The following is a 25,307-nucleotide window of genomic DNA, read 5'->3' on the forward strand; positions in this document are numbered from 1 at the left end:
GAGTGGAGAGAGACAGGAGGCAGGAAGGTCAGCAAGGAGGCTGGTACAGTAATAACGATGGGACAGGATAAGTGCTTGGATTAACATGGTAGCAGTTTGGATGGAGAGGAAAGGGCGGATTTTACCAACGTTGTGAAGATTGAAACAATATAGGATTTAGTGCTAATCTGAATGTGTGGATTGAATGAGAGGAGTCACGAATAACTCCAAAGTTAGGTTATGAGACAGGAAGGATGGTGGTGCTGTCTTCAGTGATGGGAGAGTCAGGGGGAGGGCAGGGTTTGGGTGGGAAGATGAGTTCTGTTTTGGACATGTTAAGCTTGAGGGCACAATAAGGACAGCCAAAGAGCAATGTCTTGAAGGCAGGAGGAAATGCAAGACGGCAGAGTGGGAGGGAGATCAGGGCTTGAGATGCAGATTTGGGAATTATCCTCATAGACGTAGCATTTGAAGTCATTGAGCAAATGAGTTCTCTAAAGGAGTGGGTGTAGGTGGAGAAAGAAGGGGACCCACAATTGAACCTTGAGGGACACCCACAGTTAGGGGATACGAGGCACAGGAGGAGCCCACAAAAGAGATGGAGAATGAGCAGCCAGAGATGTAGGAGAACCAGGAGAGGATAATGTCTGCGAAGTCGAGGTTGGATAACGTTTCCAGGAGGAGGGGATAGTTGACAGGGTCGAAGACAGCTGAAAGGTCAAGGAAGATTAGAATGGAGTAAATGCCGTTGGATCTGGCAAGGAGGAGGTCATTTGTGACCTGTAAGTGGGCGGTTCCTGTGGAGTGAAGCGGGCAGAAGCAGTTTGGAGGGGGTCAAGTAGATAACTGGAGAGGAATTGAGACGAGTGTACACAACTCGCTCAAGTGAACTAAATGGTGTACTGTTCATTTAGATGAGGTAAGAATAGGTGATCCTTACTGATGGAGGAATTTCTTTAAATTCTGTTCATTTCTCTAATTGTCCAATGTTATAACTCAGTAAAAAATCAGTAAAACACTTATTTAGCAGTTCATAGCTTTTTTATGATATTTGTTAAGTGCTTACTATGTGCCTGGCACCCTACTAAGTGCTGGGGTAGATGCAAGCTAATTAGGTTGGACATGGTACATGTCCCACATGGGGCTCAGTCTTAATAGCTTTTACAGATGGGGCAATTGAAGTACAGAAAAATGACCTGTCCAAGTCACACACCAAATGGGGCAACTGGGGTCAGAACCTTCTGACTCCCAGGGCCTTCTCTATCCATTAATCCATGTTGCTTCTACTGTAAGTTCCAAACATTTCATAATCACTTTCATTTCTGTGACTTCCAGGCAATGAGCTCTAGAGACCTTCTTTTTTAGAGCTGTCTAAAGCCCTTCAGGTCAATCTCTCATCCTATCCCAACGGGATTACTGCATCAGCCTCCTTTGTGATCTCCCATCTTGTCTTTCCCCGCTTCAGTCTATACTTCACTCTGCTGCCCAGATTATCATTGTACAGAAATGCTCTGGGCATGTCACTCCCCTCCTGAAAAATTTCCAGTGGTTGCCCATCAACCTTCAAATCAAGCAAAAACTCCTGACTCTCTGCTTCAAGGCTGTCCATCACCTCACCCCCTCCTACCTCACCTCCCGTCTCTCCTTCCACTCCCAGCCCACACACTGCACTCTTCTGGCGCTGCTAACCTTCTCCCTGTGCCTCATTCTCGCTTGTTCCGCCACCGACCCCTGGCCCACATCCTACCCTTGGCCTGGAATGCCCTCCCTCCACACATCCACCAAATATCCTTCAAAGCCCTACTGAGAGCTCACCTCCTTCAGGAGGCCTTCCCAGACTGAGCCCCATCTTTTTCCTCTCCTCCTCCCCTCCCCATCACCCCCCCCGCCCTACTCCCTTCCCCTCCCCACAGCACTTGTATATATTTGTACATATTTATTACTCTATTTTATTTGTACATATTTACTACTCTATTTTATCAATGACGTGTACATAGCTATAATTCTATTTATTCTGATGGTATTGACGCCTGTCTACTTGTTTTGTTGTCTGTCTCCCCCTTCTAGACCGTGAGCTCGTTGTTGGGTAGGAACCGTCTCTATGTGTTGCCGATTTGTAGATCCCAGGTGCTTAGTACAGTGCTCTGCACACAGTAAGCGCTCAATAAATACAAATGAATGAATGAATGAATGTAGTCACTTCTGGAATCCTGACTTAACAGTACTGAGACAGACACATGAAGTATGGGGAGGGAAATTTTCAATGAAATTTAAAATTACCTCCGTTGGCTAACCCACTGGAAGGATGTGATACCAGTGCAACCAAGAGGAGGAAAGGAAGAAGGAGCAAAGAAAGTCCCGCTGGAGTGGTGAGCAGCCTATGTAACCCTCTACTAATAACATACGACTACAGCTTCGATGTTGTCGACATCCAATTATTGCTTTTGCTGTTTTTACCCCATTATTTCTTTTAGTGTGAGGAGGAGTACGGTGTAGTGGATAAAGCCCAGGCCTGGGAGACAGAAGGTCATGGGTTCTAATCCCGGCTCCACCACTTGTCTGCTGTGTAGCCTTGGACAAATCACTTCACTTCTCTGTGCCTCAGTTACCCATCTGTAAAATGGAGATTGAGACTGTGAGCCCCACATGACACAGGGACTGTGTCCAACTAGATTTGCTTGTATCCACCTCAGTGCTTAGTACAGAACCTGGCACATTGTAAGCGCTTAACAAATACCATCATCATCATCAGCTCTTCTCATCTTGGATCGTGAACCTCCTTCTCCCAGTGCTCTACACATTATACTTAAGATGACGATGAATTATGACGACCACCGCAGGAATGACTGAGAAGCCTGGGTCTGAAGTTTGAGGACTAAGAATCTGAGCAAAGAATTGATTACAGAGCTAGTGGTGTGCCTAGCACATAGAGAAGCAGCGTGGCTCAGTGGAAAGAGTACGGGCTTTGGAGTCAGAGGTCATGAGTTCAAATCCTGGCTCTGCCAACTGTCAGCTGTGTGACTTTGGGCAAGTCACTTCACTTCTCTGTGCCTCAGTTACCTCATCTGTAAAATGGGGATTAAGACTGTGAGCCCCCTGTGGGACAACCTGATTGCCTTGTAACCTCCCCAGCGCTTAGAACAGTGCTTTGCACATAGTAAGCACTTAACAAATGCCATCATTAGTATTATTATTATTATTATGTCTGCTCTCACATGCTCTCTTCCCTGTCATTCATATTCCCAGCAAGCCATGAAGCAAAGCAGGCAGAAGAATAAAGGATAAAAGGAGGAAAGTGGGGACAAAAGATTTTGTCGCTGAGAATAATAATAATAATAATGATAGCATGTATTAAGCGCTTACTATGTGCAAAGCACTGTTCTAAGCGCTGGGGAGCTTACATGGTGAACAGGTTGTCCCACAGGGGGTCACAGTCTTAATCCCCATTTTACAGTTGAGGGAACTCAGGCACAGATAAGTTAAGTGACTTGCCCAAAGCCACACAGCTGGTAATTGGCAGAGCCAGGATTTGAACCCATGACCTCTGACTCCAAAGCCCGTGCTCTTTCCACTAAGCCATGCTGCTTCTCTTGGATGAAGGGAATGAGAAGGTAATAATAATAATAATTGGGGTATTTGTTAAGCACTTACTATGTGCCAGGCACTGTACTAAGCACCGGGGTGGATACAAGCAAATCGGGTTGGACACAGTCCCTGTCCTGCATGGGGCTCACAGTTTTCATCCCCATTTTACAGATGAGGTAACAGACACAGAGCAGTGAAGTGACTCGCCCAAGGCCACACAGCAGACAAGTGGTAGAGCCCAGGATTAGAACCCATCACCTTCTGACTCCCAGGCTGGGGCTCTAGACACTATGCAGGGAATAAGGGATGAGAGGTTAAGTGTAGGAGAATCTACGTATGAAACAATCCCTATATAGGGAGGCATACATGACTACAACTTTGTCTTTTAGAAATTCAATTTCAATTAGGTACCAATTTCCCAACAAATTATCTCTAGCAATAGACAGAACACCTCCTCCAGGAGGCCTTCCCAAACTGAGCCCCCTTTTTCCTCTCCTCCTCCCCATCTCCCCTGCCCTTTCATTCCCTCAATCGTACTACCTCCTTCCCCTCCCCACAGCACTTATATATATTTGTACAGATTTACTATTCTATTTATTTTGTTAATGATGTGCATATAGCTATAATTCTATTTGTTCTGACGATTTTGACACCTGTCCATATGTTTTGTTTTGTTGTCTGTCTCCCCCTTCTAGACTGTAAGCCCGTTGTTGGGTAGGGACCGTCTCTTATATGTTGCCAACTTGTACTTCCCAAGCGCTTAGTACAGTGCTCTGCACAAAGTAAGCGCTCAATAAATACGACTGAATGAATGAATGAACCAGGGATGTCGAGCACGTGCGTGAATGAGCTAGCTAGCTGGCGGCAGAGGGACAGAAGCAGAGAGAGATGCAGAGCCCCACCCCAGCATCGGCCACCGATCCAGAGACTTGCTTCAAGCTGCAAGTGACTGTGAGCCCACTGTTGGGTAGGGACTGTCTCTATATGTTGCCAACTTGTACTTCCCAAGAGCTTAGTACAGTGCTCTACACACAGTAAGTGCTCAATAAATACAATTGATTGATTGATTGCAAGTGCCTTTACCAAGGCTACGGCAGGTCACTCTCTGGAGTTCTTTGGTGGGGCTGTTACACACACAGTTCCCTCACAGGACAACTCCATTTCCTGTTTCTCCCTGTGGCCCCGTTTCTCAAACCGCAGCTCTAAAAGCCAAATGCTTAAAAAGTTTTTTGAAGATGAGAAGAAATTCCTTAATAAATGCAATTCTCAGAACTTTCTTATCTATCTAGATTGCAAATGATGGATATGATAAATTTGATGGGCCTAATGGATTAATGGAGGGAACTTAAAAATTAAACTGACCACAAAGCACTGTGGGGGCTTTTTACACCACCCTTTCAGTTACAGAAGCTCACCTACTTTTCTCTTTCCCTCATTACTGTGTGCAGAGCACGCTTACTGTGTGCAGAGCACTGGGCTAAGCGCTTGGGAAGTACAAGTTGGCAACATTCATTCATTCATTCAATCGTATTTATTGAGCGCTTACTGTGTGCAGAGCACTGGACTAAGCGCTTGGGAAGTACAGGTTGGCAACATATGGAGACGGTCCCTACCCAACAGCGGGCTCACAGTCTGGAAGGGGGAAACAGAGAGCAAAACGGAACTTATTAAGAAAATAAAATAAATGGAAGAAATATGTACAAATAAAAGAAATAAATAAATAGAGTAATAAATACGTACAAACGTAAAGCAGAATGGCTCAGCGGAAATCAATCAATCAATCAATCGTATTTATTGAGCACTTACTATGTGCAGAGCACTGTACTAAGTGCTTGGGCATTCTGGAGACTGATGTCACTGCCTCCACACTCAGTCTGCCAAAGGATGTACTGGCCTTCTTTATTTCTTTTTTCCATTTTTTTCCATTTGCAAGTCAGGAAGGCCTCCAGGAGGCCGTCCCAGACTGAGCCCCTTCCTTCCTTTCCCCCTCGTCCCCCTCTCCATCCCCCCATCTTACCTCCTTCCCTTCCCCACAGCACCTGTATATATGTATATATGTTTGTACATATTTATTACTCTATTTATTTATTTTGCTTGTACATATCTATCCTATTTATTTTATTTTGTTAGTATGTTTGGTTTTGTTCTCTGTCTCCCCCTTTTAGACTGTGAGCCCACTGTTGGGTAGGGACTGTCTCTATATGTTGCCAATTTGTACTTCCCAAGCGCTTAGTACAGTGCCCTGCACATAGTAAGCGCTCAATAAATACGATTGATGATTGATGATGATGATGATGATTACATTTATCACAAAAAGCTGATCATACACTTAGCTTAATGTTTAATACACGAGAGACCAGCAAGTCACCTAGAAACTCGGATCTGTGCACCTTTTAAAGCACTTGATTGTCACCCTTTCTACCTCTACCCTCATCAATTCTGAAATATCTCTATCAGATCACAACCTCCTTGCCTGCTCTCCTTCCCATATACCCACACGCCACAAATCTGTCCTGTCCCTCCACCGGAGGCCTCAGTTCTTTTGAGCCCCTCCAATATTCTACAGCCATCCTGCCCAATTTGGTCTCCATACCCAAATTACCAACTCTTGAAGCACAAACTGACATCCTCAACACTGCCCTCTCCACTGGCCTCAACTCCCTTGCTGCCTTGCTCCTCCACCGATTTCCTACCACAAACCTGCCCCCTGGATCACCTCCACAGAAGGCTTCTTTCTTCAGCTCCTGTGCCCGAGCTGAATTGGCAGAAATCCAGACATTTCTCTTACCTTGACCACCCTGATTTACTCTTATCTTCTTCAAATCAGCCCTCTCTTCTGCCTGACAACAATACTTCCTAATTCACTCCCATACCTACTGCCCCCTCCAGCTGTTCCAGAAATTCAACTCTCTCCTCAAACCTCCTGTCCCTCGGCCCCTATCACCTCTTTCCCCTAATGACCTGACCACAAAAACTGAAACCATCAGGCATGATCTCCCTAAATCACCCCTGCTCCTCTCCAATCCTGCCCACCCTTTTCAACTCTCCCTATATTCCCTGCAGTAACTCAAGATGAGATCAATCTCCTCCTCTCTAAATCTACCCCCTCGCCTGTACTTCTGACCCCATCCCTTCATACCTTTTAAAAACACTTTAGAGAAGCAGCGTGGCTAGTGGATAAAGCATGGGCCTGGTGGTCAGAAGGACCTGGGTTCTACTCCCTGCTCTGTCACTTGGCTGGTGTGTGATCTTGGGCAAATTCATTCATTCATTCACTCAATCATATTTATTGAGTGCTTACTGTGTGCACAGCACTGAACTAAATGCTTGAAAAGTACAATTTGGCAACATATGGAGACAGTCCCTACTCAATAACGGGCTCACAGTCTAGAAGGGGGAGACAGACAACAGAATAAAACAAGTACATAGGTGTCAATATCATCAAAATCACTTCACTGGGCCTCAGTTACCTCATCTGTAAAATGGGAATTTAGATTGTGAACCTCATGTGAGACATGGACTGTTCCAACCTGATTGGCTTGTATCTACCCCAGTGCCTAATACAGTGCCTGGTACATATTAAGTGCTTAACGAGCACCACTAGGGTAGGGGGTTTAAAGATAAACCACATTCCCCTTCCTTCTTCCCTCCTGACTGCCATCTTCAAACATTCACTTCCTAACAGCTTCTTCCCCAGTGCTTCCAAACATACTTACATATCCCCTACCCTTAAAAAAACCTCCCTTGACACCACAGTTCCCTCCAGTTATCACCCCATGTCCCTCAATCTCCATGTCCCTCAATCAATAGATGGTATTTACTGAGTGCTTACTATGTGCAGAGCACTGTAATAAGCACTAGAAAGAGTACAATACAACAGAATTAGCAAATACGTTCCATTCCCATAATGATCTTACAGTACAGAAACACCTATCATTTCTCTCCAAACTTCTTGAAAGTTGTTGACACCTGCTGTCTCAACTTTCTCTCCTCCAATTTTCTCCTTGATGCCCTCCAATCTGGCTTTCGCCCTCTTTACCTCACAGAAACAGCTCTCTCTAAGGTAATCAATAACCTTCTTCTCACCAAAAGTGACAGACTCTACCCTAGCCCAATCCTTCTAGACTTCTCAGCTGCCTATGACACTGTAGACCACTCCTTCTCCCTGAAACTTTATCCAATCTATGCATCACTGACACTGTGCCCTCTTGGTTCTCCTACCTCTCTGCTTACTCCTTCTTTGTCTCTTTTTTGCAGGCTCATCCTCTGCCTCACCTTCTGACAGTGGGGGTGCCTCAAAGCTCAGTTCTAAGTTTCATTCTCCATTTATTCTCACTCCCTTGAAGAAATCATGTGCTCCCATGGCTTCATGAGAGTGATTTGGATCTCCCTTTTCAGGCCTGACCTCTCCTTCTCTGCAATATCACATTTCCTTCTGCTTTCAGGACATCTCTACCTAGATCTCCTGCCAACATCTCAAACTTAATGTGTTCTAAACAGAAGCTATTTGCCCACCCAAAATTTGCCCCCACATCTTTCCCATCATCGTAGACAACACCACTGCCCTAACTCAAGCCCGTATCCTTGGCGTTGTCCTCAACTCATCTCTCATTCAGCTAACATATTCAACCTGTCACCAAATATTGCCAGTTCTTTCTTCACAACTTTCCTAAAATCTTCCCTTTCCCCTCTATCCAAACTGCTACCATGTTAATCAAACCTCTTATCCTAACACACCTTGACTAACGGATCTGCCTCCTCGCTGATCTTCCTGTCTTCTGTGTCTCTCCACTCCAGTCCATTACTTCACTCTGCTGCTTGGACCATGTTTCTACAAAACTGTTCAGTCCGTGTTTCCCTACTCCTCAAGAACCTCCAATGGTAGCCCATCTGCCACCACATCAAAAAGAAACTCCTTACCATCACCTTTAAAGCCCTCAATCAACTCACCGACCCCTAGCTCACCTGACTAATTTCCCACTATAGCCCAGCCCGCACATTTCACTCCTCTAGTGCCAGCTTACTCACTGTGCCCAGATCTCATCTATCTCACCATGGACTCCTTTCCCACATCCTCTCATTAGCCTAAAACTCTCTTTCGCTCTCATATACAACAGACCACTATTCTCCCTACCTTCAAAGCATTATTTAGGTCACATCTCCCCTGAGAGGCCTTCCCCAATTAAGCCCTCTTTTCCCCAGCTCCCTCTCCCTTCTGTGTCCTTTGAGCATTTCATTTTCACCCCACCCTCAACCTCAAAGTACTGACACAGCTATCTTTAAATTACATGTTATAAATTACTTATTTATATTAATGTCCACAAGCTGGTTGTAGCAGGGAATGTATCTGCTAACTCGGTTGCATTGCACTCTCCCAAGAGCTTAGTACAGTGCTCTGCATATAATAAGCACTCAATAAATACCACTGATGATGATGATATTCAACCCACCCTCAGCCCCACAGTACTTACGTACCCAGGTGTAATTTATTTTAATGTCTCCCACCCCTGTAGACTGTAAGCTCTTGCAACAAGGAATGTGTCTCCCAACTCTATGGTGTTATATTCTCTCAGGTACTTAATTCATTGCTCTGCCCACAGAAGAACTCAGTAAGTACCACTGATTGATTCACTACTACAATGAAGTACAGAAAAACTTACTGGTAAGAACAATCTTTGTGAAGCACATGGCTTGAAGAGTTTTTTCCATTCTGCTGCATTTTCGGGTGGAAAGGTTATTGGATATAAAGTAAAATTAAATTTTTGTAAAAATGTCCAGCTGTCAAGCTAAGGGGAAAAAAAAGATAATAGTCAGTTTAGATCTTATTTGAAAACTTCTCCCCCTCAACTCAAAAGCAAACCCACTTCTTAAAAAATTTGAAAGTTATAAAGATTCAATTTACATCAAATAAAGTTGTGCTGAAACTCCATCAAGGAACCTAAAATCCACCAAACTTCAAAATAGCATCAAGCGGGAAAGAGTTGCAATTAGTTACTGTTAATCCTCATAAGAATGAAAAAAGTAAAAAGCAATAAATGAAGGAAAGCATCCAATTAAGACACTTGAAAAAAACCCACAACTGCATTATTATAATCATTACTACTATAGTATTTATTAAGCATTTAACTGCGTGTCACACACTCTTCTAAGTCCTGGGGTAGATACGAGCTACTCAGGTTGAACACAGTCCCTGTCCTACATGGAGGTCACAGTCCAAGTACAAGGGGAAACGCGTAAAATCTCTATTTTACAGTTGAGAAAACTGAGGTACAGAGAATTTAAGTGACTTGCCCAAAGTCGCACAGGAAGCAATTAACAGAGCCACAATTAGAACCCAGGTCCTCTGACTCCCAGTCCCTTGAGATTTCCAGTAAGCCAAGTTCCTTCTAAAATGCACACACTACTGAGAAATTGCTAGAAAATTTTAGAATTAGAGGGGGAATTCAGTATTTTATCAATCAGTAAACTCGACATTAACCATCCTAACGAGGAGAAGTGGCAAGGGGCAGCCAAAGGGTTGCTGACAGAGTTTAAGGATGGAAAACAGCCAGAGAGAGATGAATGTAAAGTATGCATCTTACCCAAGGCAATTAACTGTACCTTGGAGGAAACCAGACTATGAACCTGGGTGCCGTACCCAGCATACAATTCTCACTCAGTCATTATAATGTTTTTTAAGGTGAAGTGTGGCTTTTTAAAAATTGCACATCTTTCCTCCTCCTGCCTTTAAAAAAAAAAGGGCAAAAAGAGCACCAAAACTGAGCCCCGGTTTTTTATGCTTGATTTAGCATTAGCCCTTGCTTACTAACTCAAACAATCCACAGTATAGTAAACTTTGTTTTCTGGCATGCTTAGAGAAAAGTGGGGGAAGTAAAATGTCACAGTCAAAAATGCAAGTAAATCTAAAGAGTTAGGGCTGTCTAGCAGGGGACTTGGCAGAATTATACAAAACTCCAGGAATGTGTGTGAGGAGGGACTTCATAGAGAGCCTTGGCCACTTAATATTTTCGGTTTTCGAGCAAGGATGCTTTCTGATCAGATTAGAAGATTCATCTGAACATCTTCACCACTGAGGTTAAGTACTATCTGCCAATCATATTAACAGAATGGCAGTTCTTAGACATATAAATTGAAGTTGAACCCCTCCCTAAGGACTCCTTCCACAGGAGGCAGAGCCTGTTTCCTGTAGTGAGGTAGCACCTGAAAACCGGGACTTATATCCCCAGCAAGCCATGCAGGGTATCCTATTCCCTAAAGACACAAGACCCCAACACAGGTCCTTGCAGGAAGCACAGAGTGCACAGAAATCTGCTTTCCCAATTGTTAATACACTATCAATCAATGGTATTTAGTGAGCACTTACTACATGCAGAGCACTGTACTAAGTGCTTGAGAGACAGCAATACATCATAGTCGGGAAGCACATTCCTCGCCCATAGGAGCTTACATGTTAGAGGGGAAGACAGACTTTACTATGAATAGTCCTCTAGTCTGTAAACTCACTGTGGGCAGGGAACATGTCTACCAACGCTTAGCACAGAGCTCTGTCCACAGTAAGCGCTCAATAAATATGACTGATTGGTAAACTGCAGATATCAATCAGTCAATCTATCAATCGTATTTATTGAGCGCTTACTGTGTGCAAAGCACTGTACTAAGCGCTTGGGAAGTACAAGTCGGCAACACATAGAGACAGTCCCTACCCAACAGCGAGCTCACAGTCTAGAAGGGGGAGACAGACAACAAAACCAAACATACTAACAAAATAAAATAGAGTAGATATGCACATAAGTGCTGTGGGCCTGAGGGTGGGGTGAGTATCCAGTGATTACAGGGTATAGATCCAAGTGCATAGGAGATGCAGAAGGGAGAGTAAATAGGGCTTAGTTGGGTAAGGCCTCTGAAGGAGGGAGAATGATGATCTCTTAATCAATCAATCGTATTTATTGAGCGCTTACTGTGTGAAGACCACTGTACTAAGCGCTTGGGAAGTACAAGTTGGCAACATATAGAGACAGTCCCTACCCAACAGTGGGTTCACATGAAGGAGGGCCAGTTCCAAGACAGAGGGGGTGGTATGGGCCGGAGGCTGGCAGTTAGACAGATGAGATGGACATAAGGTGAATGGGTGGGCATCAGAGAAACAAGTGTGCAGGGTGCACTGAAGCAGAAAATCAACAAGGTAAGGTAGGAGAGGGCTGAACTGATTCAGTGCTTTAAAGCTGACAGTAAAGAGCTCCTGTTTTATGTGAAGGTGGGTGGGTAACCACTGGAGGTTCTTGCAGAGTGGGGAGACATGGGCTGAACTGGTTTTTTTTTTTAGAAAACCTCTGTCAAGTTCAGTATCAAGGACTGTGACCCAGAGCAGTGAGAGGTCTCACAACTTCTCACCAAGTACCGTTTACCTATTTATTATTCAAATATTGAACAGTGTTTCTTTAATGGCTTCCACTGTTTGTTGCTTACCCCTGTTTTCTGTATGTCGGTCCTCTCATCCCAGATTGTGAAACCCTGTGGGATAGGGACCATACCTGAATTGCTTATTTTGTACCTGCCACACACTGTAAGTGCTTAATATCAGGTCGTCTTTGAAAGGCCAAATGACTCGACTTAGATTAGCATATTTTGGACACATCATAAGGAGGACTAATTCTCTTAGAAGATGTTAATCCTAGGAAAAGTCCAGGGAAAATGTGGAAGAGGCAGACCAGCAGCTAGATGGATAGAAACCATAACAACAATGAAAGAACTGTTAGCAAGGTTATAGATTTTGGCAGAAGATAGGACGTTCTGTAGAAAATATATCCAATAGAGTCGCCATGAATCGGAAACAACTCCACGGCATTTGATGATAATTATTTCCAAGAAGCCTTTGAGGGAGAATGTCTTCTGCTACTCACATGAGCAGAACAACATACCTGAGACACAGTTCGAAAAAAGAACATATTCAGTTGGACAGTCACTAGAGCTAAGAGGCAGCTAGCTGATTTTGGGGGTTGGGGGGTTGAAATTGTTTGAGCATCACATATACACACACACATTAAGCAGCAGTGTGGTCTAGTGGTAAGAGCACGGACCTAAGAATCAGAGGACCTGGGTTCTAATTCCAGCTCTGCCACTTACCTGCTGTGTGGCCTCCATATCTAGTACTGTATTCCATTCAGTAAACATGGATAATGACGAGAAAAACACTGAACCGTTCTAGGTTCAATTTTATTTCACAAAACTTTAAAATTATGTGAAATATTTTAAAGTTCTCAAAATAATTATGGCAGCAGTTAAACACATTTGTACACTGAATTTGTAGTTCCACTGAAATTTAAAAAGGCATGAGCATTATATTGGCTATTGTAGTTACAGACTACTCTTGACTGGTTAAATTCCAACTCAATCACTGTACTTACAATGTCTTTGAAGCTTTGGTGCAGTTGGTCTTCAGCAAAAATGTGGAACTGTAAAGGTTTGATGCTAAAAATAACTGCTGATTTTAACATAGTTATAGTTTCTTCCAGTCGTTCACCACAGGCAACAACGGCTAGGTGCATTTTCTCGACAGGCTGTGCTTTCAGTAAATTATATCTAGAAAACAGAATAAGTACTTCTGCTTACATTTGTCATAACAAAAGCATTAAAGTTTCACTAGGAAAAACTGACAAAGCTAAACATTAAAAAAGATAAGCATCCTATTTTTAACTAAAAAGATCAGATTTATCAAACTATATTTGGCACAAAGGAAAAACAGCTACAGAGTCCCAAGCTGCCTACAATCAATCCTGATTTTTTTAAAAGAAATAGTCTCTGAGGCAATTAAAGTCTACCCTATGGAGCCAAGTAAAGGTAGATACTATATAAATGTCTTCACTGGCTTAACCTGAAGGTGAAAAGAAATTAACTATAATTTGTGTTTGAGAAGCGTGGGTTTTTTTTGTTTTGTTTTGTTTTTAATGGCATTTATTAAGCGCTTACTATGTGCAAGGCACTGTTCTAAGTGCTGAGGAGGCTACAAGGTGATCCGGTTGTCCCACGGGGGGCTCACAGTCTTAATCCCCATTTTACAGATGAGGTAACTGAGGCACAGAGAAGTGAAGTGACTTGCCCAAAGTCACACAGCTGACAATTGGCGGAGATGGGATTTGAACCCATGACGTCTGACTCCAAAGCCCGTGCTCTTTCCACTGAGCCACGCTGCTACTTCGAACGCTAACAGAAAACGAGTCAGATTTTTGTTACTTTTACATAAAAAAGCACTAGTGATTGGATACTTTCTACAGAAATCACTGATTGACTCATGACTGAGTCTGAGACTGTGAGCCCACTGTTGGGTAGGGACTGTCTCTATATGTTGCCAACTTGTACTTCCCAAGCGCTTAGTACAGTGCTCTGCACACAGTAAGCGCTCAATAAATACGACTGATTGACTGACTGATTGAATGCCGGGCTGCTGTGGTGTCCGTCTGTGACAGATGTAAATGTCTGAAATATTTTCACCATGAAAATTTCTTAAAACACAAGTTTCCTATATTTTCCAATACTCCTGGAATGTTCAATACTGGTTTTTATTACTGTGGAAAAAGGAAATTATTCCGTAACAAATATTAGTTATACAAATAGTGTGTTTTTGCTGAAAAAATGTGTCAATTCCGGCGTCAAAATAATTACCCTGCTTATTCCTTTATACTCGACTCATAACAAAGTCGACCAGCAGGGGGAGCTATTCAGCACCATATCCATTTTAGCTAAAAAATACCTGTCCCTTTCCAATACTGAAAATCAGTTCTACAAGAGCTATCCAGTCAGTAAAACAAAAATCTTCAGGTTCTAATGCCTAAACTGAAAAAGCAAAACTAGTGTAAATGCTATAATACTGCGAGAACAAGAAATCACATTAAATAAGCAGATTTCGCAACATTAGATTATCAATTTAGAGAAGCAGCGCGGCTCAATCATCATCATCATCAATCGTATTTATTGAGCGCTTACTGTGTGCAGAGCACTGTACTAAGCGCTTGGGAAGTACAAAGTGGCAACATATAGAGACAGTCCCTACCCAACAGTGGGCTCACAGTCTAAAAGGGGGAGACAGAGAACAAAACCAAACATACTAACAAAATAAAATAAATAGAATAGATATGTACAAGTAAAATAGAGTAATAAATATGTACAAACATATATATATATATACAGGTGATGTGGGGAAGGGAAGGAGGTAAGATGGGAAAGATTGATTGATGCTGTCAATGGAAAGAGCACGGGCTTTGGAGTCAGAGGTCATGGGCTCAAACCCAGGCTCCGCCAATTGTCAGCTGTGTGACTTGGGGCAAGTCACTTCACTTCTCTGTGCCTCAGTTCCCTCATCTGTAAAATGAGCCCACCGTGGGACAACTTGATCGCCTTGTAACCTCCACATAGTAAGCGCTCAATAAATGCCATTAACACACAACAACTTTTAAGCACTAAATTTGATCTTGAAAATTCAATAACATTTTTGCTTGCTCAACAACTTTCCAGTGAGGCTTAGCATCTCTGACTTATAACCGGCAACTATAATTAATCTTGCATGAATTGCAGAAAAAATGTTATACAATGAGAAGCAGTGTGGCTTAGTGGATAGTGCAGGGACCTGGGAGTAGGAAGGACCTGGGTTCTAATCCCAGCTCTCAGGGAACGTGTCTGTTACACTGTTATACTCTATTCTCCCAAGCGCTTAATACAGTGCTCAGCACAAAGTAAGCACTCAATAAATACGACCGGAAGAAGAGAAGGAAAGTGGAGTGAGGAGTGCAGGAGAAGTAGCTTGGCAAAGTGGATAAAGCCTGGTAATAATAATAATGATGGCACTTGTTAAGTGCTTACTATATGCAAAGCACTGTTCTAAGCGCTGGTAGTCAGGAGGTCATAAATTCTAATCCTGCCTCTGCCTCTTGTCTGCTGTGTGACCCTGGGCACCTCGCTTCACTTGTCTGTGTCTCAGTTCCCTCATTTGTAAAAGAGGGATTAAGACCGTGAGCCCCACGTGGGACCGGGACTGTGTCCAACCTAATTAGCTTGTATCTACTCTAGCACGTAGAACAGCACCTGGCACATAGTAAGCACTTAACAAATACCATAAAAAAGTGACACTCCTGAAATCATACACATGATTTTACCCAGATAAAAATTCCCAGACAGTCCATCCCACAGTTGAATCTTATTTCTCTTAGCCACTAGAATACACTCTAACTCTTAAGACGATATTCTGAACAAATGAGTTACCTGATGTTAGACAGTGTATTTACATATTGTACTGATTAGTGGGCAAAGTGGTGATGATCCTTCAGCTCACCATCCCTCACTCTTAAGCATTTAGCACTTGTAAAGTCCTCTACCAGGCAATAAAATCCAGACTCAAAAAACCCCTTTGAAATGAAAACTGCACTGTCCACAAAGAGGGAGGCAAGTAGTGCTTCAGAAAAGTAGCAAAGGAAGCTTGGGGGACCCCAGAGGACAGAAACAGGCTGCAAGAATTATCAATTCACTTAGTGCTACCTATTGAGCACCCACAGTGTACAAAGCACTATTCTAAGCGCTGGGGAAAAATACACGGATGAGGATTACATATGGCCCCTATCCCCCAAAAAGCTCATAATGTAGGGAACAAGTCTAACAGTAGACACATAATAACGAAATGGTGTACGGACACAGAAAAAGTTAAATACAAAAACAGTAACAGAGAACTTCGGTTTAAAGAATCAGGGTCCCAGGTTCCCCACGGCTCATGTATGTCCGATCAGAGCCAACAGTCACAATAGCTGTAGTCGCCCGGTGTTCTCTAAATTGAGAACACAGGCTGCTGCTGCATCCTCACCCTGACTGGCTTAGAGCAGGGCAAGATGGAAGTTTCCTGATAGTGGTGACATGCTGGGTGTCTCTTCCCCAGGGCAGCGAACCTCGTGGCTCCTGGGTCGAGGGAACCGCCAGGCCCAGTCTCCACACCCAGCTGTGGGCAGCAGGTGCTGACAAGTCAGGTGGCAGGAGCCACTGATTTTGACGGAAGGTTACATTTACTCAGGCAACTGCCTTCTACACACAATTACCCTCAAGGTATAATGGGTATTGTTTAATGTATGTATGTATGTATAATGGATGGATGTATAATGGATTGTTTGGAAAGCAGTCATTGTGGCCTGCCCACGAATAGGAAGAGAAGGCTCACAACGAGCTAACAGGAATACAGGCTTGTGTCTTAGAGATAGTTCTTCTTTAAAATGTGCACACAGAGATGGGTCAGGATGAGAAAAAGCTACAGCTAGTGGAGGACTGGGGGGCGGGGGGTCGCTTAGAAAAGGGCCTACCTCAAAGGAAGAAGAGAAGAATCATCATCATCATCATCAATCGCATTTATTGAGCGCAGGGCACTGTACTAAGCCCTTGGGAAGTACAAATTGGCAACATACAGAGACAGTCCCTACCCAACAGTGGGCTCACAGTCTAAAAGGGGGAGACAGAGAACAAAACCAAACATACTAACAAAATAAAATAAATAGAATAGATATGTACAAGTAGAATAAATAAATAAATAGAGTAATAAATATGTACAAACATATATACATACATACAGGTGCTGTGGGGAAGGGAAGGAGGTAAGATGGGGGGATGGAGAGTGGGACGAGGGGGAGAGGAAGGAAGGGGCTCAGTCTGGGAAGGCCTCCTGGAGGAGGTCTCCAGGAGGAGGAGAATGGGGATGGGGGGGCTGTACAGTGAATTCCTGCAATTCACTGATTGCAAGAGACACAACACAGTCTACAGTGCCTAAACCTTCTCTCTTTCCTCCTTCCCTCCCCCTTTTCTTTTTTCTCCCATACCCTTTACTGCTAGATTGAAATTACCCTCATAATAGCCTATTCCCTGTTTTGGGATTGCATAAAAATAGGGCAATTATGTGAGAAAATTTGGTAATAATGATATAGTAAATTGCTAATTCCATTACAAAGAGTTTCAGTAATTTGCAGCTTTTGTGAAAGTGCAAAAGTAGCCATCATCAGGAACGAGTTTGATGCACCTGCTTTTTAGGATTTCATTTTTGTGCCATCAGAAGTTATGGTGTCACCTTATAACCACTACATTCTAGACAGGGAGAAAGGTAAGCCAAGAAGGAAATCATCTTCAGTCTTTAACTATGGGTCACCAAACCAGTGAATTAATAATAATAATAATAATTGTGGTATTTATTAAGCGCTTACTATGTGCCAGGGGCTATACTAAGCACTGGGGTGGATAGAAGCAAATGGGGTTGGACATAGTCCCTGTTCCACATGGGGTTCAGTCTCAATCCCCAGTTTATTGATGAGGTAACTGAGGCACAGAAAAGTGAATTCATTTGCCCAAGATTACATAGCAGACAAGTGGCGGAGCCAGAATTAGAACTCATGACCTTCTGACACCCAGGCTCTACCCACTACGCTATGCTACTTCTCCTTCACTCCTCACTCTGCCTTCCTTTTCTTCTTCCTGCACCAATTACTTGTGTTCTTTTTCACTCTTTTTTTTCCAGAATGTTCTCCAGCATAAAGCGAAGTCAGTTTGGGATAATAAAATGGGGCTTAGGAAACATATAAAGCTAAGCATTTTTTTCATATGATAAAATCAGGTTCCTAAGAAGTTGCCACTTAATTTTAGACACACAAACACACACACACACAAACACACACAGAAGCTGAACCTCGGGCTTTCCCCTTCATCTTAAGAAATTGTGAGGGGAATGTTTACAAATCACTATTACAGATCTTACAGATCAACAACAGTCGGCATTACAGTGAGAAGTGGTATAGTAAATGGCAGTTAACAGTGAATCTATTATACTCAGCTCTATCTTCTGGATCACCTATGAGCCACACTTTGTATCAAATAGCAAGGGAAGATAATAATAATAATGATGGCATTTATTAAGCGCTATGTGCAAAGCACTGTTCTAAGCGCTGGGGATGAAACCCTAACACGCAGACTACTTACTAATATTGAAGCAAAGCTCAAAACACAGCTTTTCTGAGTAGGACATACTGGGAAAAGAGATGACAGAACATGATATAATAATGATGGCATTAGTTAAGCGCTTACTATGTGCCAAGCACTGTTCTAAGTGCTAGGGAGGGGTACAAGGTAATCAGGTTGTCCCACATGGGGCTCACAGTCTTAATCTCCATTTTACAGATGAGGTAACTGAGGCCCAGAGAAGTTAAGTGACTTCCCCAAAGTCACACAGCTGATGAGTGGCAGAGACGGGATTAGAACCCATGACCTCTGACTCCCAAGCACGGGCTCTTTCCACTGAGCCACGCTGCTTCTCGACAGGACAGCAAAATGGTGACACGAATTAAGGCAAGATTGAACACTGTACTGGGCTTTGGAAGTATAAAACAAGCAAGTGACATTTCCTGCCCATACTTTTTTAAGTGATATATGTTAAGTGCTTCTTATGTGTCTAGCACCATTCTAAACACTGGGGTAGATACAATGTAGGACAGAGTCCCTGGCCCCTAGGGGATTCGCGGTCCAAGTATGAGGGAGAACAGCTACTGAATCTCCATTTGGTAGCTGAGGAAACTGAGGCACACAGAAGTGAAGTGACTTGCCCAAGGTCACACATCAGGCAAGCGGTGGAGCCAAAACTAGAACCCAGGTCCTCTAGCTCCCGGGCCCATACTCTTTCCACTAAAGCCACAGTGATTCTCCTTAAAAGGACACGCAAAAGTATTTACAAAGTAATCAAAATAAAAAACTGAATGCACAACTGAAGAGAAGTATAAACCTAAGTGACGAGGATGACACATACGACTTGATATGTGGGTAAAAACACAATAAGCCAACCCCCCGAAACCCGTGGTATGGCAACAGATCACTTAAAATGTCAGCAGCAACTGGGTATGAAGTGCACTCTCCTGAAGCTGAGCCTCCAAACATAGGAAGGAAAGCCAAGAAGCAGACTTGGAAAGACTCACCATTGCAAGTAGCAAATGCAAAGAACAACCTTTACATCTTTGATCACTGAGCACTCACTGTGGTGCACAGCACTGCGATAAGTGCTTGGGAAAGTACGATACAATGAACTTGGCAACGGGATCCCTACCAACAAGGAGTTCCTTCATATTGGAAGATCCCCTCAATGGCAAAGCTCACCAGAGAATGAATGTCTCTCATGTGGGATCCACATTTCTATTTATTTATGTTGATGCTATTGATGCCTCTCTCTTGTTTGTTTTGTTGTCTGTCTCCCCAGCTTCTAGACGGTGAGCCCACTGTTGGGTAGGGATTGTCTCTGTTGCCGAATTGTGCTTTCCAAGCATTTAATACAGTGCTCTGCACACAGTAATGGCTCAATAAATACGACAATGAATGAATCAATCAATCATATTTGTTGAGCACTTACTGTGTGCAGAGCACTGTACTAAGTGCTTGGGAAGTACAAGTTGGCAACATATAGAGACGGTCCCTACCCAACAGTGGGCTCCCAGTCTAGAAGAATGAATGAATGAATCTCCGGCCACACAAAGAGTGTGTCCCTTATCATGCTTAGTGTTTGCAGTGCCTGGCACTGTTTTCTCTTTGGCCTCCTTGTCTCTCTTTCCAGGATGGCAGTACGCCCTGCAGGTCGCTCCATAGCAACTGACTCCCAGTTTCGAGCAGGAAACAGGCACTGACTGAGGCTTTGCTTCACTGTGTCCTTAAAATGCTTCTACTGTCCCACCCTTGCTTTTGGTTTCCCCAATTTCAGCTCTCCATATGGCAGCTGCTGCTCATTCTCCTCACGTATCTCACCCAGAGTAGCTATGGTGAGTTGAACAAAGCTCCTCTACTAATAACAATAAAAATAATTACGGTATTAAGTGCTTACTACATGCCAGGCACAGTACTAAGCGCCCAGGGTGGGTACAAGCTAATCAGGTTGGACAGAGTTCCTGTATCACATGGGACTCACATAATCTCAATTCCCATTTTAAAGATGAGGTAACTGAGGCCCAAAAAAGTGAAGTGCCTTGCCCAAGGTCACACAGCTGACGAGTGGTGGAGTCCAGGTCACAGACACAGAGAGAAGGTTGGACAATAACAACACTACTACTCTGTCAGCCTTTAGTTTGCTCTGGAGCCCGTTGTGCCAGGCTTGTCGAGTCCATTATTTCATTCATTCCATCGTATTTATTGAGCACTTACTGTGTGCAGAGCCCTGTACTAACCGCTTGATTTATTTCCATGTCTGTTTTCCTCTTAACCATACACACATAAGAGCTCACAGACATCAGTGCCATCTCTCAATATGAAGGGCAGTTATATTTGTAAAACGACTAAATTTATGGTAGCCATAAAGAGAAATGCCAATTCATACCGCTCAAAAAAGTAGGTACGACACATTCAAAAGAAGTTTAATTACAGCATATTCTAAATGCAGAGAATCAAGTAAGCCCAATCAGAAAACATGCACTGTGGCAGCGGGAAAAGAAAAGAAGTGGAAATAAAAGTCTGTGGCACTTATTAGCAAATTCAAGATTTTTATTATGTTCTGCTGGCTACCTTGATCTGCCAATGAAATAAAGGTCTATTGAATAGCAGGGCCTACCTAAGAGTCGCTTCCCAAAAGCAGTTCATTCCACAAACATCAGAAGGCAGCATCCAATAGGGATTCCAGTAAGACACAGAGCAATTCTTACACCTAACAGAATAAGACAGAAACAGAGAGTCCTAATAAGAACACTTCTGATTTTGAAGGCTTAACAAGAAATTAACTCCGTGAAGTAATCATTTCAGCTTCTGTTGTCAAATCACTACCGTTTATACTGTATAGATAAAAATGATTATTATGCTGCATAGTTTATGCAGACTTGCAACTGAGCTGATTCAACATCCAAATACTGGCTCAACCTAACATGAGCATAGGATTTACTCATGAAACTCAATTTTAAATATTTGTGGAATATTGTTACTACCACCTGAATCATACACTATACCTTTTTAAAAGAGTTGAGAACTTTCCTCATGAATGTTTACTACATCCCTATGTAGACGCTGGGTGAGGAAACTGGAGATTACTCAGAAATAAATAAAAATGAATACAAGTCGAGTTCTCAACTAACCCTCATTCCTACGTGGTAAGTGTGAAGATGTATATAATGACTTCTGATCTCCTCTTCCATTACTTCCAAACAGAAATTTAGTATTCAAAGGAAACGTGAAGAACTGGGAACATCTGATGTCTGGATGATAATCCCCTGGCCCTTTATGTACCTCTACTATTAGGAAGGGGGCGGGGGAGAATCACAACAGCCTATAATGGAATTAAAAATACTAACAACTGCCCAAAACGGAACTAAGGTTCTATAGAGAGAGCCACAGAAATACGTACACCGAGAAATTCAATAACGTTAATTATCACTCATACGTAGGGTTCTGTACTCATGCCTATTTTCAAACTATTATCAGCTAAATACGTTATAAGGGATTTTTTTTTCTTACCTGTTTATGCCAATCTCTTCGGGGACTCAGACACTTGTGAAGCAAAACTGCTACTCTATCATCATCAATCGTACTCTAGAATGTCAGAGGAAAATTTCCTAATCTATAGCCTCTTTCAAATGATAAACAGTTTAGCTTTAGATTCATTAGGTCTCAGATGGCTGAAAGCCGGAAAGTGGTGCATGATTACTTGGCAAGAAGGTGAGAACTGAGACAGCAGCTTAATGTTTCTTCAGGAAATCAGTTTCCAAGTGGCTCTTGGCAAAGTATGAGAAAGGTGGTGAGTGGACAGCAAGACTACACATCCAGAACTGTGGCTCTTAAGGTTTTTATCACAGTCAAAGGAAGTGACTTCACTTTTTTTACTTCAGTTTTGCTGAATTTGTTCCCCGATAGCTTAAAAACATGCTTTTTATCAGTGCTTAACTTGTCCTCCTAGAGTTTGATTCTGAAAATTAGCATGTAGAAGGTACAGTGCAACCACAATTGAAAAGGAAGTTTATGATGTATTTTAAGAATGCATATTTTGAGAACTACAGATAGCAATTTGCCCTACCCCCAAGAAAAAAATTCTGCAGCAAAGTCATCTCCTTTTCCCGCTGACTAAAATAGCTTCAGAAGTATCTGCTGTCTATGGAATTAAGTGACCCTGATTCTTTTTTGTACCAATTTTACTTTCAGCATTTCCACTAAGTCATTTGATAAAAGCAAAATAAACCTTGTCATCCAACTCATTGCTGTCTGATTCAATTAGCCAACATTAGTGCCTCCTAATCAGAGTCTGCAGCCTCTGAATTAAAAGGATCCTTTATTATCCAGTGTGGTGTTGTTTCTACCCATTACCATTATCATCTCGGGTATTAAGTCTCCCTTCCACGTGAATTTGCAGGGAGGAAGAATGAGGCTTAGGATTTCTTTATCTTATGTTTTTAATTTCTCTTAACCTTTTAATAAAACATTTTCCGAAGCAGTTTTTCACCTGTGAATGTAGAAACTATTTTGTGCAGGTAATGAAAGAATCCCATGAGCTCGTCTATGGATAAAGGGGCTCTGTGGGACATTATTACATAGGTAAGATAGTATAACTTAAGAACTGCCAAACTGAAATCTAAACTGTTTGCTTGAGGTGGGCAGGGAACAGGTCCACCCGCCCTGTCATGCTGTTATACTGCAATCTCCCAAGGACTTAGTACAGTGCTCTGCACACAATAAATGCTCAATAAATCGATTGACTGGTTGATTGAACTGGATTTTCAGGCTGCCCTTTGGTTAATTCAAATCCAAAATCCTAGTTGTTTCTTGCATTCACTATACAGGCCTTAAGAAGAAGAATCCAGGATTGTTCTGATATGAGCTAACTCCAGGCATTTGCCCCATTCCAAAACTGCTCCAATCAATCAGCCAATCAATTGTATTTATGGAACACTTACTGTGTGCAAGGCACTGCATTGACTGAGGAGAGTACAACATAATAGAACTACTAGGCACATTCCCTACCCACAGTGAGCTTTCAGTCTAGAAGGAGGAGATACATAACCTAAATAAATTAGGGCTACGTACATAAGAACTACGGGGCTGTGGGAGGGGTGAATAAAGGGTACAAATCCAAACAGAAGGGGGTGGGAGAAAAGGTTATGAGGGCTTAGTTAGGGAAGGCCTCTTGGAGATATGCTTTGATTAAGGCTTTGAAGGTAGGGAGAGTGATCATCTGTTGGTTATGAAGAGGGAGGGAAGCCCAGGCCAGAGACAGAATGTCGGCGAAAGGTCGGTGGTGAGATAGATGGGACTGAGGTACAATGAGTAAATTGCATTAGAGAAGCAAAGTGTGAGGGCTGGGTTGTAGGCAAATCAGCAGTGGTGAGGTGGTGTGGGGTGGGCAAGGTGATTGAGTTCTTTAAAGCCTAAGGTAAAGAGTTTCTGTTAGATGTGGAGGTGGATGGGCAACCACTGGAGGTTCTTGAGTGGGGAAACATGGAAGAATAGTTTTCTAGAAAAATGATCTGGGCAGCAGAGTGAAGTATGGATTGGGGAGGGAAGAAAGGAGAGGCAGAGAGGTCAGCAAGTAATCTGATGCAGTAACCAATCAATTGTATTTGTTGAACACGTTCGGTGTGCAGAGCAGTGTACTAAGCGCTTGGAAGAGTACAACACAGCAATAAAACAGACACATTCCCTGTCCACAACAAGCTTACAGTCTAGAGGGAGAGACATTAATATAAATACATAAATTATGGCTATATACATAAGGGCTGTGGCGCTGGGGAGGATGGTGAGTAAAGGGAGTAAGTCAGAGTGATGCAGAGGTAATTGTAAAAGGGCAAATGAGGGCTGAGTCAAGGAAGACCTCTTGGTGGACGTGTGCCTTCAATAACACTTTGAAGGTGGTGAAAGTAACCGTCTGCTGGATAAGAACAGGGAGGGCATTCCAAGCCAGAGGCAGGACGTGGTGAGGTAGATGAGATCAAGGCACAGTGAGTAGGGTGGCATTCGAGGAGCTAAGTGTGCAGGCTGGGTTGTAGTAGAAGAGTAGTGAGGTGAGGTAGGAGGGAGCAAGGTGATTGAGTGCTTTAAAGTCGACAGTAAGGAGTTTCATCTGTTTGACCCGAAGGTGGATGGGTAACAACTGGAGGTGGGGAAACAAACTGAACATTTTTGTAGAAAAATAATCTGGGTAGCAGAATGAAGTATGGACTGAAGTGGGGCGAGACAGGAGGCAGAGAGTTCAGTAACAAGGCTGATATAGTAATTGAGGCAGTATAGGATAAATGCTTGGATAAACATGGTAGCCATTTTCATGGCGAGGAAAGGGAGGATTTTATGATGTGAAGCAGGATAGCCTAGTGGATAGAGCACAGGCCTGGGAGTCGGAAGGACATGGGTTCCAATTCCAGCTCTGTCACTTGTCTCTGTGACCTTGGGGAGGACACAACTTCTCTGCGCCTCAGTTTCCTCATCTGTAAAATGGGGATTAAGACTGTGAGCCCCATGTGGGACAGAGACTGTGTCCAACATGATTTAACGTGTACTTACCCCAGGGCTTAGAACAGTGCTTGACACACAATAAGAACTTACTACCATCATCATCATCATCATCATCATCATTATTATTACTAAACTGAACCGACAGGATTTAGTGATGGTTTGAATATGTGGGATGAACGACAGAGAGGAGCCAAGGTTATGGGCTTGTGAGACAGGAAGGATTGTGCCATCTACAGAGATGGGACAGTCAGGGAAAGGATACGGCTTGGGGGGGAAGATAA

General features: G+C 43.0%; 1 protein-coding gene across 1 annotated transcript in view; it reads right to left on the reverse strand.

Moving 5' to 3' along the window:
- GXYLT1 (glucoside xylosyltransferase 1) overlaps positions 1–21,240 on the reverse strand; it is a 38,155-nt gene extending 16,915 nt beyond the window's left edge. The window contains exons 1-3 of the mRNA XM_038769091.1: positions 21,152–21,240; positions 12,969–13,143; positions 9,225–9,350 (exon numbers count right to left, since the gene is read on the reverse strand). Coding sequence (XP_038625019.1) covers positions 9,225–9,350; positions 12,969–13,143; positions 21,152–21,204 — 354 coding nt within the window. The 5' untranslated portion in view covers positions 21,205–21,240. The remainder of the gene's footprint in view (positions 1–9,224; positions 9,351–12,968; positions 13,144–21,151) is intronic.
- Between the last annotated feature and the right edge of the window lie 4,067 nt (positions 21,241–25,307).

Source organism: Tachyglossus aculeatus, chromosome 2 (genome assembly GCF_015852505.1).
Source record: "Tachyglossus aculeatus isolate mTacAcu1 chromosome 2, mTacAcu1.pri, whole genome shotgun sequence".
In the NCBI taxonomy this organism is placed as follows: Eukaryota; Metazoa; Chordata; class Mammalia; order Monotremata; family Tachyglossidae; genus Tachyglossus; species Tachyglossus aculeatus.